At 51.3% G+C, this 22,390-nt stretch overlaps 1 protein-coding gene across 2 annotated transcripts in view; it reads right to left on the bottom strand.

The window, feature by feature from the left end:
- Nucleotides 1-22,390, bottom strand: part of NDST4 (N-deacetylase and N-sulfotransferase 4) — a 209,827-nt gene that overhangs the window by 78,194 nt on the left and 109,243 nt on the right. For both annotated transcript variants that reach the window (XM_080674250.1, XM_080674251.1), the window contains exons 6-7: nucleotides 7,884-8,069; nucleotides 5,236-5,364 (exon numbers count right to left, since the gene is read on the bottom strand). In XM_080674250.1, coding sequence (XP_080530376.1) covers nucleotides 5,236-5,364; nucleotides 7,884-8,069 — 315 coding nt within the window. The remainder of the gene's footprint in view (nucleotides 1-5,235; nucleotides 5,365-7,883; nucleotides 8,070-22,390) is intronic.

The raw sequence follows: 22,390 nt of genomic DNA, 5'->3' as shown, positions 1-22,390 counted from the left end.
CCCAGAGACATGCCTGTGGGACTTTTCGAGGTTACAGAGTCCAGTCCCTTCTCGGGCGGTGAGCTCCCGGCCATGGGAAAGAACTGCGAGGTTGTTGCTTCTGCTGTAATGCCCCCTGGAGAGGGACATCCCCCCACAGACTTTCCCAGCTTTTATTGGCCTCAGAGGGTATGTCCCTACAAATGCCTCCAGAAAGTATCCGAGACTAACATGGCCTGTGCAGTCTGGAGGCCGCAGCACGGCCAGCACACCCATGAGGGGTTTGCGCACCCCTCCCCTGGGGGCCGCATCCCTGCCTCTCTCCCGCTCGCTCATCCCATCCTTTCATTGTCTACATGCCAACTGCACCCTCTCCTACGACCTTACACTCACAGAGAAAAACCAGATGTATACTGTTGGTCTGTAGTATTTAAGATTAAAACCACTTTGGCCCTAGCCGGTTTGGCTCAGTGGATAGAGCATCAGCCTGCAGACCCAAGGGGCCCGGATTCGATTCCAGTCAAGGGCATGTACTTCAGTCACAGGTTCCTCCCTGGCCCGGGCCCTGGTCAGGAGCCAAACAACCGATGTGTCTCTCTCACATTGATATTTCTCTCTGTCTTTCCCTCTCTCTTTCATGATCTCTAAAAAGCAATGGAAAATATCCTTGGTGAGGATTAACAAAATAAAAAAGGAAAGAAAAATAAAATTGAAGCCACTTTGCATTTTGTACGTTTTACAATGAAAGGATGTATGTACCAGGGCTCACTGGATCGGAATAGAATCACAGACTCTTTGCATCCGAGGAGATGCTAAAAGCGACAGGTTCCACATCACCACAACACAGACACTCTTCAGTTCTCTGGACCCTCAGTCGCCAACCTTTCGGACCTCATGGACCACCAGTTGGTGACAGCTGGTCTGGACAACTTCAGTTCACAAGGCACGCGCATCGCGATGCAGCCCGTCCTATTCCCTGGCTGAGCTCCTCTATGCTTGCATGACACTTATCCCTATTTAAAGCTGAAAGGATACCACTGTTTTCTAAGAAAGCAACTTGGGGGCCTTTCCATCATTCCCTGTTACCTTCTATCTCGCTGGCTTTGGCCTATCATTGCAATGTGCCCAGCGACACTGGATGTTAACATTATCATCTGCGTATGTACTATCGCCGCCTCCTTCATTCATTCAACCACATCGTAAACCCAGCCTAAGGGCAGACATGTAGAGTTGATTAGGAATTCAGAGAGAAAATCGTGCAGAGAGATGCCTGCACTCAGAGTCCTACTGTACTTCTAGCAGGGGTCCTCAAACTACGGCCCGTGGGCCACATGCGGCCCGCCGCGGACATTTATCCGGCCCGCTGGGTGCCGCTGCCTGTCCTGCTTAGCAGCCGACTCATCCCAGGCCTGCAGTGCACATAGGAATTTGTTCATAGTTTTTTTTTTTTTAACTATAGTTCGGCCCTCCAACGGTCTGAGGGACAGTGAACTGGCCCCCTGTTTAAAAAGTTTGAGGACCCCTGTCTAGGGCATGGAAATGTCGACCACCAATGAAAAGAAGAAATGAAGTTCAAATGGTCTCTAGTCCTCGGAGTTTGCACCAACACAAGTATCACGCATCCTACGCACAAGGCCCCAGACCTCACTTTTCCACGCGCGAGTCGGTCCGGGACAGTGGGTGGAGAAAGTGCTCATTTGTCTGGGTAATTTCATGGACCTCGAATGCTTCCCACTGCAAACACACATTCCCCCAAAACGCCGACGGGCACCTCCCCTAATGCATCTAGGCCTCTCCTCTGGGAGCTGGCTTTGTTGGAACACAAATGCTCTTTTTTTAAAAAAAATCTTTATGGTTAAAAGTATTACATATGTCCCCTTTCCCCTTATTGACTTCTTCTAGCCTCCCCACCCCCACCCCAGGCCTTCACCACCCTATTGTCTGTGTCCAATGGAGTCAAGACAGTCTCTTCAGGAAATGGTGCTGGGAAATTGGGCAGGTACAGGCAAAACGATGAAACTAGACCACCAGCGTGCACCATACACAAGGATAAACTCGCGACATGGATAAAGGGCTTAAACATAAGACAGGAAACCATAAAACACTAGAAGAAACCACAGGCAGCATACAAACACTCGTGAGGGTTTGCATATTACCTAACTCCGTGGTCGGCAAACTGCGGCTCACCAGCCACATGCGGCTCTTTGGCCCCTTGAATGTGGCTCTTCCACAAAATACCATGGCCTGGGCAAGTCTATTTTGAAGAAGTGGCGTTAGAAGAAGTTTAAGTTTAAAAAATTTGGCTCTCAAAAGAAATTTCAATCGTTGTACTGTTGATATTTGGCTCTGTTGACTAATGAGTTTGCCGACCACTGACCTAACTGATGTGGATACCACACCCTCACACCCACGGGCACAGGTGTTTCCCTCAGTGTCGTCTGGAGGAACACTAAGGAGATGCTGTTTACTCTGACAAACCTGTAAGCGACCCAGAGGTGAAGGCCCGGTCCTGTGATTCTTCCTCTTCCTCTTCCTCTTCCTCTTCCTCTTCCTCTTCCTCTTCCTCTTCCTCTCCTCTCCTCTCCTCTCCTCTCCTCTCCTCTCCTCTCCCCTCCCCTCTCTTCCCCTCCCCTCCCCTCGCCTCCCCTCCGCTCCTTTCCTGCAGCCTTGCTGGAACCATCCCATGTGGAACAGGAGTCAGCCCAGACGTCACCTCGGGGGCTCAAGTCATACCTGGCCCACAGACCAAAGCTCTAGGTTTCCGTGATCATTTCTGCATTCTTCACTTCCTGCACCTTTTATTTCACTCGCCCGAGGTTCCTGATCAGGTGGGGGTTAATTTTCTGAGTCAACATGCCTGGGCCACAGGGTGCCCAGATATTTGCTCAAACCTCACACGTGTGTGTCTGTGAGGCTGTTTTGATTCGATATGAACAACTGAATCCATCAACTAGCAGAGCAGATCACCCACTACCGTGGGTGGGCCTCGTCCTGTCTCACAGCTTTGGCTGGGACATCGGGCTTTTCCTGCCTTCGAACTTGACCTGAAACATGGGCTGCCCCTGGGTCTCCCGTCTGCCAGTCCTTGGACAGCACCTCCCCAATCACCCACAAGTCCCCCGCTTGCTGCCTGCAGATCCTGGGACTCGTACGCCTCCATCAGCACAGAGAGCACGCTCTTGACCCCCTCTCCCTATCCTGGCCACTGCTTCCCTGGGTAGCGCTGACCTGTGCTGGGGTAACCTGCCCATGCCGGGCTGGAAGGGGCCGTGCTGACGTCACACCAGCAGGTGCTGTAGTCGTACTTCCCTAACCGCTGTGGCCGCCACTGCTCGGGGCTTGAGCAGCCTCGTCTGTTGGTCCCATATCTCCGTGGACCCCCGTAGGGCTCAGCCTGGCTTCACTTGGTGCTGAGGGCATCTGTCAGCCACATGCGGGCCCTCCCCAGCAATGCTCCTGCTGGGCTAGTTGATGGATCTGCTCTGCTAGTTGATGGATTCAGTCTCTGTCCCTCACTCATGCACCCTATTTTTAAAATTTAATTTTTATTTTGGTAATACTCACCCGAGGATATTTTTCCATTGATTTTTAGAGAGGAAGAGAGAGGGAGAGACAGAAACACTGATGTGAGAGAGACACATTGATTGGTTGCTTCCTGCATGCGCCCTGACCAGGGCCTGTGATGAGGAAACTGCAACCAAGGTACGTGCCCTTGGCTGGAATCGAACCTGGGACCCTTCAGTCTGCTGGCCAATGCTCTATCCACTGAGCCAAACCGACTAGGTCCATGCACCCTACTTTGATTTCACCATCAACTCACAAGGATAAGCAGACACAGGGAGCCTCCTGCCAATGCCCCGCCCCCTGTCCTGCCCCTGTGGCCCAGCCCCACCCCTGTCCAAGCCCCGCCCCTGTCCTGCCCCCTGTGGCCAAGCCCCGCCCCCATCCTGCCCCGCCTCCTGTCCTGCCCCTCCTGCTGCCAAGCCCCGCCCCTGTGGGTGATGAGTGCTCTGCTCTAAGCCAGGCTCTCAGGGGTCAGGCTTTGCTTTCAATAGCTGTGCCTTCTGAGGGGGCGGCTTCTGAGGACTGACTCAGACAAAGCGTTCCCACTCCACGTCCCTGCCCTCCAACCCTCCAACCCACTCTGCAGGCCTCATCTTTCCACCTGCGGGCATTTATTTTATTGCTGAGGAACTGAAAATACCCACTGTAACCATTTATCTGAGTGCTCCCTGTAAGCAGGCCTGGCGCTGCCTTGGACACTGAGCTGGGTCGGCCTCCGGCATGTGGCGTTTCCCTGAGCGGGAGCACCTGGCATCTCAGGGTGCACAGAGGCCCGGCGGCACACCTGTGAGCACTGGGAGCCAAAGCGCACAGCTTGCCCTCAGCCTCAGGCATGGAGAATCGGGAGAAAAGGCGGATCTGAAATAACCCCAACATTACCCGAAGGCAGAGAATCCCCACCTGCTGTGTCTTTCCTACAGCAGGAGGTGAAGTCCCCACAAGGGGAAAGCTGGAGGGAGACAACGAAAGACAAAAAGGGGCCACGTTTTCTATCTTTGATTCCAAATGAAATTGGTGGAGCTTTTTAAAGAGGCCTCCACGGACCCTCATTCACAGGACTGCACCCGGCCACACGTGTGCAGGCGGTTTGCACCGAGAGCATTTCTAGGGCAGCAAGGAAGGGAGGGTGCCCTGAGGCCCGGAGCCAGAAGCAAACTCAGCTTCCTAAGCACCTGGCGACAGGTGAGGACTGTCCTGGTGAGAGCGCGCTCTTGTGTCTCTACTGCAGCTCAGCCAGGAGCCCCTGGAGGGGCTGCAGGAAACTGGGTTGCTTTGGTCAACACTGTCTTTTATTTATTGTATTTTAAAATACTTATTTGTACTGATTTCAGAGAGGGAGATAGAAACATCAGTGATGAGAGAGAATCATTGATTGGCTGCCTCCTGCATGCCCCCTACTGGGGACTGAACCCACAACACGGGCATGTGCCCTGACAGGGAATCCAACCCGGACCCTTCAGACCGCAGGCCACGCTCTATCCATTGAGCCAAACCAGCTCGGTCCAACACTGTCTTTGAAACAAATCTGAGCTTGCCTGGATCTAAGACAACCAGGGAAGTGCAAACTCGGATGTGTGGTCTGATTTCTCTCTGGTCAGGCTGGCCCCATCCAATGATCACTGAGGAAGGGCTGAGAATAGACACAAAATGAGACACACAATGTTACCGTGAGGAGCGTAAGGGGACACATACTGGGTTTAGCAGGACAGTGAGGAAGAGCTCGCCTCCCCGGATGCTCTTGTCCAGCTCCTGGGGTCCCCCGGGGTACTCCTTGTAGAAGATGGTGTGGGTGAACAGCCCGCAGGTCTGCCGGGGGAGGACCTGAGGGGGGAACAGGGACAGCCATTAACCAGCGCCACTGCACAGGCCTCGTCCGCACGCCGCATGCCCATGGTGCTGCCCTGGTGCTGATGCCCAGATCTATAGGAATCGAGAGCTGATGATGGCGTGATTGTATAAATATGAAGGGAGTTGTCACTTCAAAGCTAACGGTGTGTGTTATGTGCCATTGAATCGGCTCTGACTCCCAGGGACCCGTGAATGGGTGCCGTCCAGTGTCCCTCCTCACAGCCCTGCGCAGCCTGGAGGCTCAGCCTGTGGCTCCTTCGTGAGTCCCTCCACCTCCTGTTTGGGCTCCTCTTCTCCTGCTGCCTCTGTTCCCAGCATCTTTGTCTTTTCCATAGACCCTGCCTCCTCACGAGGTGTCTGAAGTAGGACAGCGTCCGTGTGTCACCTGCCCCAGCCATGTTTCAGCCTGAATTTGCTCTGAGACCCACGTGTCCGTCTTTGTGGCATCGATGTGCTAAAGCCTTTGCACTCAGGCCTATAAATCTCCCCCCTCCCCGCTGAGCTCACTAGGTGAAAGGTTGGCCAAATTCAGGCCTTCTTTGGGTTAAGTTAACTCAAAGGAGGGGGTCCCCAGGTTTCACTTCTGGGGCACTGGGCATCCTCTCCTTGCCTCTGAGTTATGGTCGGACACGGCTCTTGGCTCCGGGACTCGGTGGGTTCTCATAACTCCCCCACCTTGACTTGTGCTGTTCTCACTGTACTCAGAATTGAAATGTCAATCTGAAGTAGCCACGTGATCTGATGATTGCTTCGGGCATGTTCTGTGGTTAATTCTGTTGTAAATCTGAACATGCCACAGAGAAGGCAAGTAAGTACTTTTATTTTAAGAACTTATTCGGAATAATAAACTACTCATAATCTAATGGGAAAATGCATCCAGTTGTACAGAGTAGGTGTAATTTTATTTATTCTTTGCTTAATTTTAATAATAGCTTGTAAGAAAAGTCAAGGTAAACAGATGCATGTAATATTGGTTAAAACAAATGTTTTTATTTCATAACTAGAGGCCCAGTGAACAAGATTTGTGCACTGGCAGGGGGGTCCCCCTCAGCCTGGCCTGTGCCCTCCTGCCTAAGCCAGTAGTCAGACATCCCTCTTGCAGTCTGGGGCTTTCACAGTCTGAGAGGGACCCCTCACTCCTTACCAACTGCCTGCAGCGGAGGTGGGAGAGGCTCCCACCGCCGCAGCTGCGCTCGCCAGCTATGAGCTCGGTTTCTGGCTGAGAAGCGCTCCCCCTGTGGAAGTGCACTGACCACTGGGGGGCAGCTCCTACATTGAGCATCTGCCCCCTGGTGGTCAGTGTGCATCATAGCGACCGGTCGTTTTGTGGTTTGGTCAATTTGCATATTAGGCTTTTATTAGATAGGATCTGTCCCATGGTTATGCACCCCATGGGCAGCGGGTCCCTTCTCTCTGGTCTGAATGACAGGAGTGACACTCTCCATACCTCCTGCCTCCTAGACCCATGAACATCGCTCCCACCATCTCACCATCAACAGCTCCATCAAGTCTGAGGTGCATGGTATCAATTGACAATAAGCCAGGAATGCTTCCTGGGGAGCAACAGTGAGTGGTTTTGCTTCTCCTTTGGTTTTAGGTAGTGATGACCCAGAGAGAGGGACAGAACAGGTGGGTAATTCTAAGAGGAATCCCAGAGCGGGTTGGGAGGGTGTGAATAGTTAAAGGAGGGAGAACACTGGGGAAGTTTGCTGGGACCTAGGCAGTTGACCCTGAGGACGTGGCCTACGGCCAAAAGTGAGATGGGCATTTTAAGATGGCTATTCTATCTCAGAGTAAAGAATACTATGTTTTCATTCTAATCAATAATCATGAGTTTCCATCTAAAACGCAATTGTTTTTATCCTCATATAAAGGGATCACACATCATTCTTGCATCAGATTATGATTGTTTTTTCAATTAATATGCCTGAAGAGAAAACATATGCCTTCGCTTTTGTCATAAAGGAGGGAGAGAGAGACGAGATAGACAAGAAGTAAGTGTCCTAAGACACTCCCCAGGGTCCGGGAGCTAAGTGGACGGAGCGGAGAACTCCAGCCTCCGTGCTATGTGGATGGGCTGAGTTATGGTCGGACACAGCTCTCAGCTCCAGGACTCGGTGGGTTCTCATCACTCCCCGACCTTGACGGTGCCCTGACTTGGGCGGGGGCATTCTTGACCTATGAACCCACCCTCTTCCTGGAAAATGCTCAATAAAACCACCACCCAACAGACCCAGAAATTCCCAGGAAGAGCCAGGGCCTGGGGCAGAGCTTCAGTCCTGACGCTGTAGGGACTTGCCGCCCGTGGGAAACCATTCCCAAGACGTGGAGCTTGTCTTGTGCTTGCCAAGCCACGCCCAGATTCAGGGGCCAGCGTGCGGCCAGCGCAGCCCGTGTGGCCTCTCACCGCCACATACTGCAGGAGCTGGGGTGCTGTGTGAGGGAGTTGGGGTGCTGTGATGGAGCTGGGGTGCCCACCCCCTGGTGCTCACCATGATGCCGTCGTGGATGAAGCCCCTGCGATGCCGCGCGGGCTTCAGGTGCGGGTACTCCTCCGTGCTGGTCACCTGGATGCCCCACACCTGTTTCCAGGCCGCGTACAGCTGCCCATGCACCGGGTAGACGCCCGAGTGGTGCGGGGCCACCGCATAGCCCATGTTGACGGGAATCCCATGCTCCTGTAAGAGATTGGATGTCACGTGTGGTGGGCACTCAGTGCAGGTGGCCACTGCCTCCAGGTGGGACATACTCTGTTCTCCGCCACGGGGAGAAGCAGAGCACAAGTAGCCACGCCTGTCAGCAGCTCACGGCTTATGGAGCTCCGACAGGGTAGCGGCGGTGCACACCTGGGCCTGTGGGTGTGTGGGTGATTCTGAATTCTGACTGCAGAGAGCTGGGGGGAGAGAAATAAGACACACCCTTCCTCAGATGGATGCAGAGAAAAAGTGTTACCAGGCCCCATACGAGAGACTGCAGAGCACAGTGTGTGCGTGTGGTGGTGTGTGTGAGTGTGAGTGTGTGTGAGTGTGCATGTGTGTGTATGTGTGTGCATATGTGTGGTGTGTGTGAGTGTATGTGTATGTGCAATGTGTGAGTGTGTATGTTGACTGTGCATGAGTGTGTGTGTATGTGTGAGGTGTGTGTATGTGCAGTGTGTGTGTATGTTGACTGTGCATGAGTGTGTATGTGTGTGTATGCATATGGTGTGTGTGAGGGGTGTGTGTACATGTGTGTCTGAATGTGTGTAAGTTGTGTGTGAGTGTGACGCGGCTACAAGTGTGCATGAGTGTGGTGAGTGAGTGTCTATGATGCTGATGAGCAGAAGGTGAATATGAACCACACACTGATGAGCTTTCCCCGCTGAATTGGGGTTGGGGTTGGTTGTATGGAAGGTGCAAACAGGATGCTGGCTGAGCACCAGGGCGTGTCTTCTCCCACCTCGGTGAGAAGGACCCAGTGGCAGGTGGGGCGGGCGGTGCCTGGGCAGCCGCTGTGCATGCAGATGGCAGGTGGGGGGGGCGGTGCCTGGGCAGCCGCTGTGCATGCAGATGGCAGGTGAGGGGGGGTGGTGCCTGGGCAGCCGCTGTGCATGCAGATGGCAGGTGGGGGGGGTGGTGCCTGGGCAGCCGCTGTGCATGCAGATGGCAGGGGGGGGGAGACGGTGCATGGGCAGCCACTTGCATGCAGGTGGCAGGTGGGGGGGGGGTGCATGGGCAGCCGCTGTGCCTGGGCAGCTGCTGCGCATGCAGATGGCAGGTGAGGGGGGGGGCGGTGCCTGCTTGGGAGGGCTGGCTCCCACCAGGACAAGGCAGGCTAGTGCAGTGACATCAGGTACAGAGGGCAGGACAGGGAAGCCGAAGTCCCCTGCTGGCCCCCAGCTCCTTTTGTCTTTAGGGAACGCAGCCTTCACAGGGGATGCTCGCTTTGGGCAAACAGCTGACCCCGAAGGTCACAGGTATAAACATAACACGAGGATATGAACAAATCCTCGAAGAACGGTTTTACATTGTGAGGTTCCTGCTTTAAACCTGCAGTTGTCTAATTGTGCGTCTTTATATTTCTCCCTTTAAAGGCTCCTCTGCTCTAGGAAGAACTCTGTGGATCGACTCCTCACTGAGGCTATAAGTAACCCATAAGTCCACTGGGAGTGGCCGGAGCCAGCGCAGCCAGGCACTGACCTGACTTCACAGTTGCAGCCCTAGTTCCTGGCACCTGGCAGATCCCCCCTAGTTCCTGGTGCCTGGTAGATCCGGCATAATGAGCAGCGGCCTGTGGGTCCAGGGCTATGGTGCCTGGGTCATGTCCACACTCAGCCCCTAGGATGGGCCCCCCTCCTGCCGCCCTGTCCTTCCCACCATGACCCTCACTGCCCAGCCTCCCGCCTCTCCTCACCGAGACGAGACTGCGCTTCCTGACATCTATTAGGATCAATGACCCCGGAGAGACACGGGTTTTGAAATCAATGCTATAAAATGAGCTGAGTCTCTCGCTAGGCACAGGGAACAACTCTGTTCCTGGCAGGAGCCGAAAAATCACACTTTTCCCAAAGCTGAGTTTTCAGGACGAGGCAAGGTGGGGAAGTCCAGTAACAAAGCTGTGGAAGCTATGGGGTGAGGGGTGGGGGCGGCCATTCCTGTCCCTGACACCTCCCTGGGGCCTCGATGCCCAGTGAATGGTCACAAAGGGGATGTGTGGCATCTGGGAGCTGCCAGGTGCTGCCCTGGGTTAGGCAGGTGCGCTTCCCTGGGAAGGACGCCTGGGATGAGGGGCCGAGCACTATCTGGGGGTGGCCCGGAGCATAGGCTGCTCAGAGGCCGTGATCTGCAGGAAAGGGCAAAGCAAGGTATTGGAGGCTCGGACCCTTCCAAGTGGCTCACGTGGAGGTTTGCAGCAGCCGTGTCCCAAGAAGGAGAAGCAACAGCAGCGGCAGCGCATGGCCCTGACCGCCCTCCCTCCTGCTGCCGGCCCTCCTGTCTGTCCTTGGAGGGACTGAGCCCACACTTGGGGCCGGGGACACTCAGTGAGCAGGTACGTCCCAGAAACAAAGGGATGAGAACCACCATCATGGGGAGGATTGAAATATCCAGCAGCTGAGTCTCCCGGAAACCCGGCTCCTCATGCGCCACGGGCAGTGGGATGGATCGCAGAGCTCTCCTGGGAGCCCAGAAGGCGAGAAACACTCGGCTGGACGAGGAGGAAGCAGGGGCAGCCAAGGGACTTTATTGTTTTTATTGATTTCAGGCTCAAGTTATACTGCTCACAGGGTCATCTTCTCCCTCTGACAACCCGAGGCAGCCGGGTATCAATCACCCCAGGTAATTAGGAGTTTATGCTTTTCCCATCTAAACGATAACCCACAATGAAAAGTTACTCCCCAGTCACTCCTTTCCTGCGACCGATGGGCCTGCTGGCTAGGAGCCTTCATTCTCTTCTGTCCAGAGCTTAAGGCCGGCTCTACACAGACGCACAACCAAGAGCAAACTGAACATCAGACTCACACAAGATCCCCGAATTACAAAGTGTCAGAGGCTCTCCAATGCAAATATAGGATGCATTTGAAACTATAAAAACAAAATATAAATGTCAGAATAAACATTCAGATATGGTTTGAGTAGTTGTCAAAACAACCTCTCTTACAAGATCGAGGAAACTCTATGACAAGTCAATGTGGCCCCACAAATGTTTGCCGGGGGTTTAACTTGACCCAATTCCCCGTGACCTCAGTTCCCAGATGATTGGAAAATGAAGTAATGTGCTAATTCACAGGCTACATACAAATAAGGTCACCATTTTTCAAAAACTAGAATAGAGTAAATTGTAATTAGCACCCAATCCCTAATGGAATTGACATGGTCTCATAATTTTTCTTCAATCGCATCAGCTTATAGGTACTCAGTACCCGATCCTTGGGAAGCATTTCACATCCATGTGGAATGTGGTCCTCAAGATTATCTGTGGGGTGGCCTGGATGTCACTGTCAATGTGGAAACTGTGGCTCAGAGCGGGGGCACGCGTGGTCACGCTCACAGATGTCAGAGCTAGAATTCTACCCCAAGTCTCCTCTGGACTCACAGACTCAGCTTCTGTAACAACTCACTTCTACTGTGTCCAAGTCCACGACCAAATTATGACCAAGTCTGTGTCCAAGTCCATGACCAAATTATGACCAAGTTTATGTCCAAGTCAATGACCAAGTCCATGACCAAATCATGACCAAGTCTGTGACCAAGTCTGTGACCCAAGGGACTTGACTTCAGTATGCATTTTGATGAAAAATAGAGAGCACTCATGCCCTCTCGACTGTACTTAGGTAATAAAGCAGAATTCTACATTTCCCAGACTGCTCTGCTCTATCATTTTTGGTGCAAACAAGGGCCGGCAATGAGAGGACGGGGACGATTGCAGAGGCAGGAGATGGGCGAGGCTGGCGTCCGGCAGCCCTGTTCTGTGCTGGCAGGTGGGGTATACTGGAGGCTTTTCAGAAGCCACCTCGGTGCCTGTGTCAGGGAAGAGGGGACCGCCCTGCTCCCGCCCCAGCTGCCCTGGGACCACCCTGTCTGTTCTGTGTCCGAGGAGCATAGCCAAGAACCCTCCATCTGCCCTCCGAGGCTGCGGGAGCACTCAACTCACCACACAGATGCCCTCCCTGTTGGAAAGGGCTCCTCTGGTTTCTGTCTTGAGCTTGGAAACCCAACTGATGCAGCTGGTCTTTGCTGCTTTGCAATGAGCATGAACGTTTCATGGGTTCAGGGGAGATGTCAGTGGTTGAAGAGCCTATGGAGGCCCTGCCCAGCGTTTCTCCAGGAAAACTCGCTGGTGCAAACACCCACTGGTCTCTCTGGCCACGCATATTCCATGTATGATTATAAATCTTATGTACTGATCACCCCATGCTCTGTGCACAGAGGAAATAAATAACAAACTAGTCTAGTTAAATAATACACTGAGTGGCCAGATTATTATGATCTCTGAATGCATAATAATCTGGCCACTCAGTGTACATCCTATATAATAAAAGGCTAATATGCAAATTGTCCCCTCGACCAGGAGTTCGACCAGCAGCAGGCAGGCCGGCCAACCGCCCATGTCCCCTCCCCCTGGCCAGGCTGGCCGGTCCCCACCCATGCATGAATTCATGCACCTGGCCTCTAAAATATATTCTAATATATATATATATATATATATATATATATATATATATATACACACACACACACACACACACACACACACACACACACATTGAATGGCCAGATTATTATGCATTCAGAGACACACACACACACACATACACACTGAGTGGCCAGATTATTATGCATTCAGAGATCATAATAATCTGGCCACTCAGTGTAAATAACAGAGCATTTGAGCCAGGTGAAGCCACAGGATGCAGGCAATGGGAGGGGCAGGAGGGCCTCTATTAGAGGCTCCGATGTGTGGTGACCATGGTGACTGCCGGGCTCTGTGACACCTGCACTGTGACCCCCGTCGGGAGGGTCACCATGTCCTCACAGGTGGGTGGGGATCTGTAGGCAGTGCCTGCGGAGCTAGAAAGGGCCAAGGTGTATTTCAGTCTAACGTGTGTGATCGCCCAGGCAGGTGACTGGGAGCAGGGCTATGGCCAAGGGCCTGGTAAGTTACATGGAACAGCCGCACTGGTGCTGCGTGTGGGATGGGGCATCTGTGGGTACTTTCCAGAGAAAACAAGGGGGAAGGGGGAATCCAGGAGGCCTGCTCCTGGACACAAAGAGTCACTCCTGCAGCGTGCACAGAGCCCGAAGCGGGGGGCAGGCCTGGGTGCAGAGAGGAGAGAGGTAGACGAGGGGCACCGTCCTGTGACTGTGTCTTCATGTTTGCACGCGAGGACCTATGGCACGTAGACCAGACCACCAGGCACTTGGGATGGTTTCCTAGCTCCAGCCCTTATCAGGGGCCTGGGACATTGCTGGTGTCTCAAAAAATATTTTTAACAGAAATAGAATGTACACACGTTATGAAATAAGTTCACCATAGATGTTTAAATAAATGAACATAAAGAGAATAAATGAGATGATGATTGCATACGTGAATGCGAGCAGCGAAGGGACCCTGCATTGCACAGGGCACTGTTGGACATGGTGCATTGACTTGTCCTCCTGACATGCAACTTCTGGAGGGTGACACTGGTGCTCACAATCTCCTTCTCTCCTTTCCCTTAAGGAGGACTTGGAATTGTCTCGTGGCCGTTAAGAAGGGTCTGGGATGGTTGGTTTTCCTCTGTGTTTGGGAACTGATGTTGCCTTTGCTTTCATAGGTGAGAAAATGACGGTGTGACCCTGGAGGCGGGCTGGGCCAGTCCTGGCACTTTGGACTGAAACCTGTAAATGGCGCCGCTCCCTGGAGAGACCTGAATGACAGGCGGGTCCTCTTCTGCAAAAGCAGCAGCGCAGCCAGGGCGGCCTCATCTGCCGTGGCTCCTCCGGCCCCAAGTAGAGCTATTTTGCGCAACAGAGACACAAGCCTTTGCTGTTCGTGACCTGCTGCAAGCTGCTCCCGGCTTCCAGGACAGATAGAGAGGCTAAGGCAGCATCGTCCCCCACGCCCCATGCTTGGCCAGGCACGCGTGGCTGGCTTACTCTTGGCCAGGATCCTCACTTAACTGACAATGCCAATGCTTCCCACCTTCAGCTCGTTCCTCTCCTCTATCCCACACGTATGTTCATGGCTGTGTGGGCCAGGGAGCATCCCAGGCCTGAGGAAGCAGCAGGGAGCACACCAGGCAGGAACCGCTTCTCTCAGGGAGCCTGTACCTCAGGGAGTGGAGACCAGGACCCCGAGATTAGTGGGTAAACTGTACAATGTATTAGGAGGTGCTGAGAGCTAAGGAGACAGACACCGCAGAGAAGGGGGGAAGGGCGAGGGCTGTGGGTTGCAGGCTCAGAGAGACTACAGTGAGGGTCCCAGGGAGAAGGTGTATTTCAGTCTAACGTGTGCGATCGCCTGGGCAGGTGAATGGAGGTCACCCCAGGGACAGAGGACCTACATTGTTCTCAGTTGCAAGGGCCGCAGGCATTTGGGGGAAGAATGAGAATTCTGTTGGTTTTGGAGGGAGCAGCAAAGGGTGGGAAGGAGCAGGGGAGGAGGCTGGGAGCAGGGCTATGGCCAAGTTACATGGAACAACTCCAGGGGCGTCGTTCACGGGACCAGGCCTTATGAGGCAGGACGATGAGCGTCGCTGAGGGGAAGGACAGGTGCATCCTGCAGGTCCGTGTAGTCACTGTGGCGATGCTGGCATTGCCCCACGGAGCGGAGGAGCTACGGGAGGGAGCACTTCGGAGCAGAGAGGATTCCATCTCGCCCACCACTGAAGCAGAAGGTTCTTTGGCTGCTCCCTGGGAGCTGAGGAAAGGGAGTGAGGAGGAAGCTGGGAGTCAGTGCAGGTAGAAGGTTCCTGAAGCAACTTGGAGGGCCTGGGCCCAGGTGGCACGCGTGGCTGTGAGAGTGCTCTTATTCTCATGTGCCATGCGGGCGGGGCCAGGTTGAGCTGGCAGGTGGATGGTGGGGCAGGCAACCAGACACTGTTTCCATCAAGGAGGACGGGAGGAGGCAGGACGCAGGCCTGAGAGCAGAGGGCACAGAGACCGTCGGGGGAGCTGAGGAAGTCGCTGAGCATCCGAGTGGAGACTTTAGCTGAGCTCTCACCTCCGCGACTCACCCACACATGTTTTACCTAAAGTCACGAGACTCATTAAAGTCACCCACGGGACGTGTGGAGACAGAGAAAAGAAGGTTGGGGGGCAGCACTTCGGGTGCAGTGTCACTGGGAAGTCAGAGGGAAGAGAAGCCCGCAGTGTCCTGAGGAAGGTTCGCTGGAGGTGTGGGAGACCTTGTCCGGGAGGGAATGGGAGGCGATCGGGGCGAGGGGTTCCCAGGGAGACCTGAGTCCCCCATATTAAGTGGTGGGTGATGGTCAGTGAAGCAGGGACTGCCCCGGGGCAGGAGGGGAGCTCGTTGGGTGGACCTGAGAAGGGCAGGCAGAGCTGGAATGAGGCTGAGTGTGCCCACCTCTTAGGACCTCCTCTAAGGGGCCTGGAGATGGTGCCAGGCCAGGAGGTCCTCAGGACACCGTGGGCAGACAGACAGACCGAGTGTGTTGGCTGCAATGGAAGGTTCTGGGAGCAGGGATAGCACTGTGGTGAGGGAGGATGAGAGGAGGGGGACAGAAGGAGGGAGGACGGGAGGAGGGAGCGTGGCCTTGTCACGGCAGGGCCTTCCACTCGTGTTCCGACACAGAAGCCCCTGTGGTCCCCTCCCGGCTGCCAGCACCGTGGGGGCCCCTGCGAGCAGTTCACATTGTTGGTGGTAACTGCCTGCTCAAAGCATCCACCACACATTGTGGCCACCGAGTGCCTGGCTGCAAAGATGTTCTAGTGACTGCATTTCACTGGAGACCATCATGTGGTTCCAATAAAATAACTTCGATTACGTTTCCTTTCTGTCTTCCTGACAAAGCCACAGTTGTCATGGGAATGTCTGAAGCTCTTTCCTAATTGATGGCAGTTTTCTCAGAAGACCATCCCTGGGCTGTGAGGAGGGGGCATGTGTGTGGGGAGGGGCAGGTGTGAGGGGAGGGGCAGGTGTGTGGGGAGGGACAGGTGTGTGGGGAGGGGTGGGTGTGTGTGTAGGGGGCGGGTGTGAGGGGAGGGGGCGGGTGTGAGGAGGGGTATGAGGGGGCGGGTGTGAGGAGGGGTATGAGCTCTGTGTTGAGCCCTAGGAGTTCAGCATCACCACTTCTAAGTGAAGATGCTGAAAGCTGGTCTGGCCAAGTTCAGATCTAGGGGTGCGGGCTGGAGGAGGAGAGACTTGGGTTCCAGTGGGATTGCAGCTTCGCGGGGACTAGGACGAACCAGGAAGTGCCCAGACGTCAGGTGTATTCCAGGAAGGCGCTGGCGAGGGTCCCAGGGCAGAGCTGATGAGGAGGGAAGCAAGACTGAGGAGGGGGCAGCACAGGGGCACTTCCACACCTGTGCCCCCGCATCACCTCAGCTGCACGGAAAGGTCTACTTTAGCAACGAGGGGAATGGCACCGGACAGGAAGTGTTTAGAGTGCCTCACAATGTCTAACCGGGATTGGTGATAACACTCAAGAGTCCTTCGTGGGTGCAGAGCCAGGTGGAAAGAGGAATAGCATTGCCCATCCCACTGTGACCCCGTTTCCATAGTTACTACCAGCACAAACAAGCAAAAAGAAGGTCCTCAGAATAACTTCCCTTCACATACATCACACCATTTTCACAACATGTTCATTTGGAGTTTTGTTTCAGGCAAATACAACACCTGATTTATCTTATCTCCATTCTTAGCACCTGAGCATTTACACCCAACACACATTGAGTGGTTTGCTTTTTAAAAATCTTCCACCTGATTGCCTAAGTTCATGGAGCAAAGCACTGGTGTCCGTAGGTACAAGGTGAGGTGTGTGCATGTGTACGTGCCTGTGTGTGTGCAAAGTAGATGGAAGAAGGAGAGTTGTCCTTCATGATGCTAGCTAAAATGCTCTTCATTTTCTACTTTACAGAAATTCCAAACATTTGGTATGTTCCCATGATTATACAGACAGTGGTTCAGAATCACTAATTTAAACACATCCCTTTGCAGACATAGATTTGCATGAACTATTACTCTCTCTGAGCAATGAAACCTATTTCCAATATTATTTTTGCATCAAGATGAGATTCCCCTTAGGAGTCAGTTTCCCCCTTTAATGTCAGCCTAAAGCATTTATGGAAACGTGCCTTAAGCACTTGGGGTGGGTGTGAGCCATCCTTCTGGTTGGTGGTCCCTCCCTGTCTCCCATATTCAGCTATATTCAGGGTATTATTACATCTGACCTCCAGGACAGCCTAGGCCTCTCTAAGAGTTAAATTAATTCATGTCTGTGGTTGTTTTTAATTTTATGGAACCTTGACCTCCATGTGAGATAGGTTACATTTCATCAAATGAAATGTAATTTTATGTTAATAAATGGTACCTGCTTGTTAAATTAATTATGGTCACTTAACTAACTTCCTATAAGGATGACTCAATTACTATACTTTTCTGTAGACATGTTGACATGTTTCAAAGAAAAATCAGACCAAAACAGTATATTTCCATTTGATCACCATCATGTTAAAGTGGCATCATATTTGGATATCAAAGTGTAGGTGCCACTCTCATCTCAAAATGACTTCATGTCCAGCACAACCCACCTCTCACATCATTAACCAGCTCCCAGCCCTCCACTTGCATGTGCCCAGAAACAATCTCTCACTCCTCATTGTGCTCAGGTCACCGCAGGAACGGCTGTGGGAACCGAAGTGCCAACTGGAAGGAGGTACCCTGGAGTGAGGGAAATGTCCGCCCAGGATAGACGAGTGAAAGACAAACAATCAGGCTGCCTTTTTGAAATTGAAAAATGCAAAAGAGATAAAAAAGGAAAATAAAAAGAAGAACATGGTAACTAATGTGTTTGATGGATTATCTAATTTGAATAGTGAATGCTCAGTAGGGCAGGAGTTAAATAATGATAAAATCTCTTAAAAATCTTGGCTCTTGACTATGTCACAGTCATTTTAGAATTGAAAACAAGTTTGGTCATTGAAATAATAAAATTAAAACAAGTCAGTGAAAGCTCATTATGCTATTATTGACTATTTTAAGAATCTGCTCACAAAACTGCTATCTAATAATTGATTGATAAATAGACATAAAATCTCACTATAACACTCCTTAAAGAGTGTTGGGTCATTACGTTCAGGTATTCTATATAGATATGCCTTTTATGAGTCTACAAATTTTAGATAATGGGGCAATTCGAAAAAAATGCAAACACTCTGTGCCCATCATGCTGGGCTCCAACTGTGTGCCAGAAAAACAAAACTGAAAACAGAAACAGTAGATTACAAAGAAGAGCTTATTTTTCTTGAGTTAGTCTGGAGCTAGGCGGTTGGTTCAGAAGCCTGAGTGCCAGGGGTGAGATTTCTGAGTCCCTCGGCCTTTCCTCCATAGTTTTGTGATGAACCTCTTAGTTCCAGCCAATCGGGTTGTAAACAGGGCAAGAGACAGAAACAAAGGCCAAGGGCAGAGAGAAGAGTCAGTGTGTCGAACCCCCTTTCCTGGAAGGCCCATACCGTGACTTACACGTTCACCTCATTGGCCAGAACTATGTTAAATGCCCCTACCTAAAACAAAAGCCAAGAAATCAGTCCTTTAGCTGGACACTTTGGCTCCACAAGCAAACTCTGGATTTATCCAAAAGCAAGGATACGGAAATGGGTACAGTAGTTCCTCCTTATTCTGGGGGACAGGATATAAGACCCTCATTGGATGCCTGAGACTGCAGGTAACACCAAACCCTTTATCGCCTATTAGTGATCACATTCAGTGTTGAATTATGTGTAGGTGGAGGACTGCAAGGCAAATGCGAATGTCTCATATCTGCTCCCAACTTGCATGCCAAATACGCAAAAAGTCACCCAGTGGTTTTATCTTCCTCCTCCTCCTCCTCTTATTTCAAAAGGAATGATCGTATACTTCTTGAAGAAATATGTTGAAAGTGATGGCATCTGTGAAGATGATGATGGTAAAGATGATGACAGTGATGATGATGATTATGGTGATAGTGATAATGATGGTGGTGATGATAATGATGGTGGTGTTGATGGTGATGATGATGGGATGGTGATGATGATTATGGTGTTGATTGTGATGATGTTGGTGGTGATGATGGTAATGATGACGGTGATGATAATGATGGTGGTGTTGATGGTGATGATGATGGGATGGTGATGATGATGGTGTTGATTGTGACGGTGATGGTGGTGATGATGTTGATGATGATGGTGATGATAATAATGGTGATGATTATAATGATGGTGATGGTGACAAATGCTTTTTGAAACACTACGTACCAGCAGTTTGCTAAGCGTTACACAGACACATCGCATCAAACCCTCACAAAACTCTACGTGGTAGGAACTCCTATCATTCCCATCTTGCATATTTAAAAATTAAGCACAGGAATTTTAAGTCATTTGCTAAGGTCATCCACCTAGTAATTGGCAAAAATGAAATTTGAACCAAGAGTGGTTTGACGCCAAACACACGAGCTTACCTAACACTGACAATTAGCTAGTGGCCCTCACAGGGTCACACAAGATTTTTACGTATAAAAATAGCTAAGGTTTTGTTTTATTCAGAGGAACGTGACTTTTTCTTTTGTATTTTGAGCGCAGCTCATTGTTCTGTACAACATAAACAAAACTTAATACTTAGAGGAAATATTTATTCATGCTTAAAAATTCCATTAGACATGCACAACTGTGGTAGGCAGTTAGCTTGTCTGGGGGAAATCTCTGCTGCAACTGCCCCAGGCAGCAGCCTCGGGAAGAGCTGGAGCCCCTCCGGCTAATCGACGTAAACACATAAACACTGAGAAGCAGGAGGGACGTCTTTCCAGGCTTCACCCCGAACCAGAGGAATGGCCACAGGTGCCCAGAACGGATCGCTGCAGCCTCCATAGGCTCACAGCCATGTGTTTTGAGGGATATAAATAGTTCATTTCCTTCCATTACCGCTGCCCAATATTAAAGTGCATTTTGTAGGTGGTATTTATGCCTTTGAGGTTAGACATGTTCAGAAATAAAATAGCTGATGGACAGAACAAAGCTGCTAAAGCTAAAATAGAAATTTGGGGGGTGGGGGTGTGATGTTGCTCTCTGCTAGGAAAATCAAATAGATAAATATGTATTGTAGAGATTTTCTGTCTAAGGAAAATTTTTTCATCTACCTGCCAATACAAGACCAGCAAGTCAAGGTCTTTCCATGACACAACCCATGATGAGAAAAGGCATTTTTTCTCTAAATCCAGTGCTAAGCAATATGAATATTAATAGCTAATGAAATACCAATTCTAATTTGCAGGCAAAAAGTTCATCCTATTTTTTATGTTGTGTTTGGTGAGAACAAGAATTGAGAACCTGTAGACAGCTTGATGAGGTAGTTAAGAACTTTAGTAAACAATCTCATCCCACTTGTAAAATCCCAGTACACTGCAGTGGATAGCTGAAAGGGAAATCAAAATGTTTTCACTTGTTGCTCAGCTGGCGTGGCTCAGTTATTGAGCATCGACCTATGAACCAGGAGATCACAGTTCTAGTCTCGGTCAAGGCACATGCCCAGGTTGTGGGCTCGATCCTCAGTGTGGGGTGTGCAGGAGGCAGCTGATTGATGATTCTCTCTCATTATTTATGTTTCTATCTCTCTCTCCCTCTCCCTTCCTCTCTGAAATCAATAACAATATATTTTAAAAGAAATATTTCACTTGTCATGCAACACACTGATCACGCTGCCACTAATACACTCTGATTTTCCATATTAATCCTTTAAGCTGTATGCAACCTTTACTCTCAATAGAGAAGCTCTGTGTCCTTCAACAGTTACTCACCTTTTCAGAGGGCACATGTATCCCCTTAGTGGTCTGGACGGTGGGTAACAAAGACCATTATCTAAACAGGGCCACAGGTTGGTTCCTGTGACCTGGGGAGACACTGTTGGCTATCCCAGACCATCAGCTCTGGCTTGGGGCGCGGCATGGCCCAGGTGAGGAGCCCTGGGCTGGGAAGCGCGGGGCGGAGTGGAGTGTGGTCCTCTGTGTGACCCTGCCAAGTCACTCACATGTGAGCTGAGTGCTTTCCCCATCACCGTAGAGACAGGCCTTAGGAGCTGGTGGTAGCTGATGCCCAAGCTCAGGGCAGCTCGGGTCATAGGATTTTGAAAACATCAGGGCCCTCAGTGTCCTCTGGTTTGACAGCTTTGTCTGAATGAGATGGGGATCTGGCTGCTGGGCTCAGACAACGTCAGTGTGGCCACAGAGAAAGCCATCGGCCCCCGAACCACAGACCGAAGCTGGAAGTGGACACAAGAACTCAACAACCCTAGGATGACAGTTTAGGGGCAGAAGGTCCATGTCAGGTCAGCAGATGCCACGAGCAGAGCCAGGGTCACGCAGCACAACTGTTAGTATTAACAGCGGAACCTTCAGAACTTGTGACAAATGTGACAAGATGCATAGTCTGCATTAATTAATGAATTAATTAAATTTTAAATGTTTTTATTGATATAAGAGCAAGAGGAAGGCAGAGGGAAAGAGAGACAGAAACATCAATGATGAGAGAATCACTGATCAGCTGCCTCCTGCAGGCCCCTCACTGGGGGTCGAGCCTGTGCCCTGACCGGGAATTGGACCTGGACCAGCAACACTTTGGTACAGGGATGATGCTTCACCCACCTGGGCCACACCAGCCAGGGCTAGTATGCACGAATTCATGTAAAAGCAGCAAGCTGAGCATGTTAGGAAGCTGCTCTTGGAGATGGTTAAACCATTAAATCGCCCAGACCCTGAAACTTTTCAGCGACGAATGGATATGAGAGGCTGCGTCTGGGTGCCATCTTGGCTCTCCTGAACAAAACACAGGGGCAGTCGCAGGAAGGCACAAAGAGCAAAATGGACAGCACTACCCCAGGGAGGGGGCAGGTGACGGGTGAACTGGTATAAGAAACACTTGAATATCTAATTAACAGACATAACGACGAAGAGGCCTCTCTCCTGACCACATGGTGCAGGAAATGCCTCCGAGCTGTGATAAAATGCCACCTGCAGGGCCACAGTGCATGTTCCCTGACAGAATCAGCGATGGGTGCGTGGCTCCACCTCGGGCTTGCTGCCTGGTGTCCTGCTCTCTCCCGCTGCGGCTGCATCCTTTCCTCCCTTCCAAGGCCGTTCACTCATCACAGGTTTCCAGCGAGTAGAACGAACTATATTCACAATCACAGGGACATTCCATGTCCTAAACACTTAGTAAAGTTTTCATTGCTCTTTCTCCCAAGGAAATAGCATTGATTTTTTATTTCATTATGTAATGCTTTTGTACATTTAAAAGTACCTTTTTGCTGACCCAGCTTTAGGATTTAAAACACT

The sequence above is a fragment of the Plecotus auritus genome (assembly GCF_963455305.1).
Source record: "Plecotus auritus genome assembly, chromosome: 6".
NCBI classification, from domain to species: domain Eukaryota; kingdom Metazoa; phylum Chordata; class Mammalia; order Chiroptera; family Vespertilionidae; genus Plecotus; species Plecotus auritus.
Note: the sequence above shows the minus strand (reverse complement) of the source record. Positions and strands in the feature narration are given on the sequence as shown.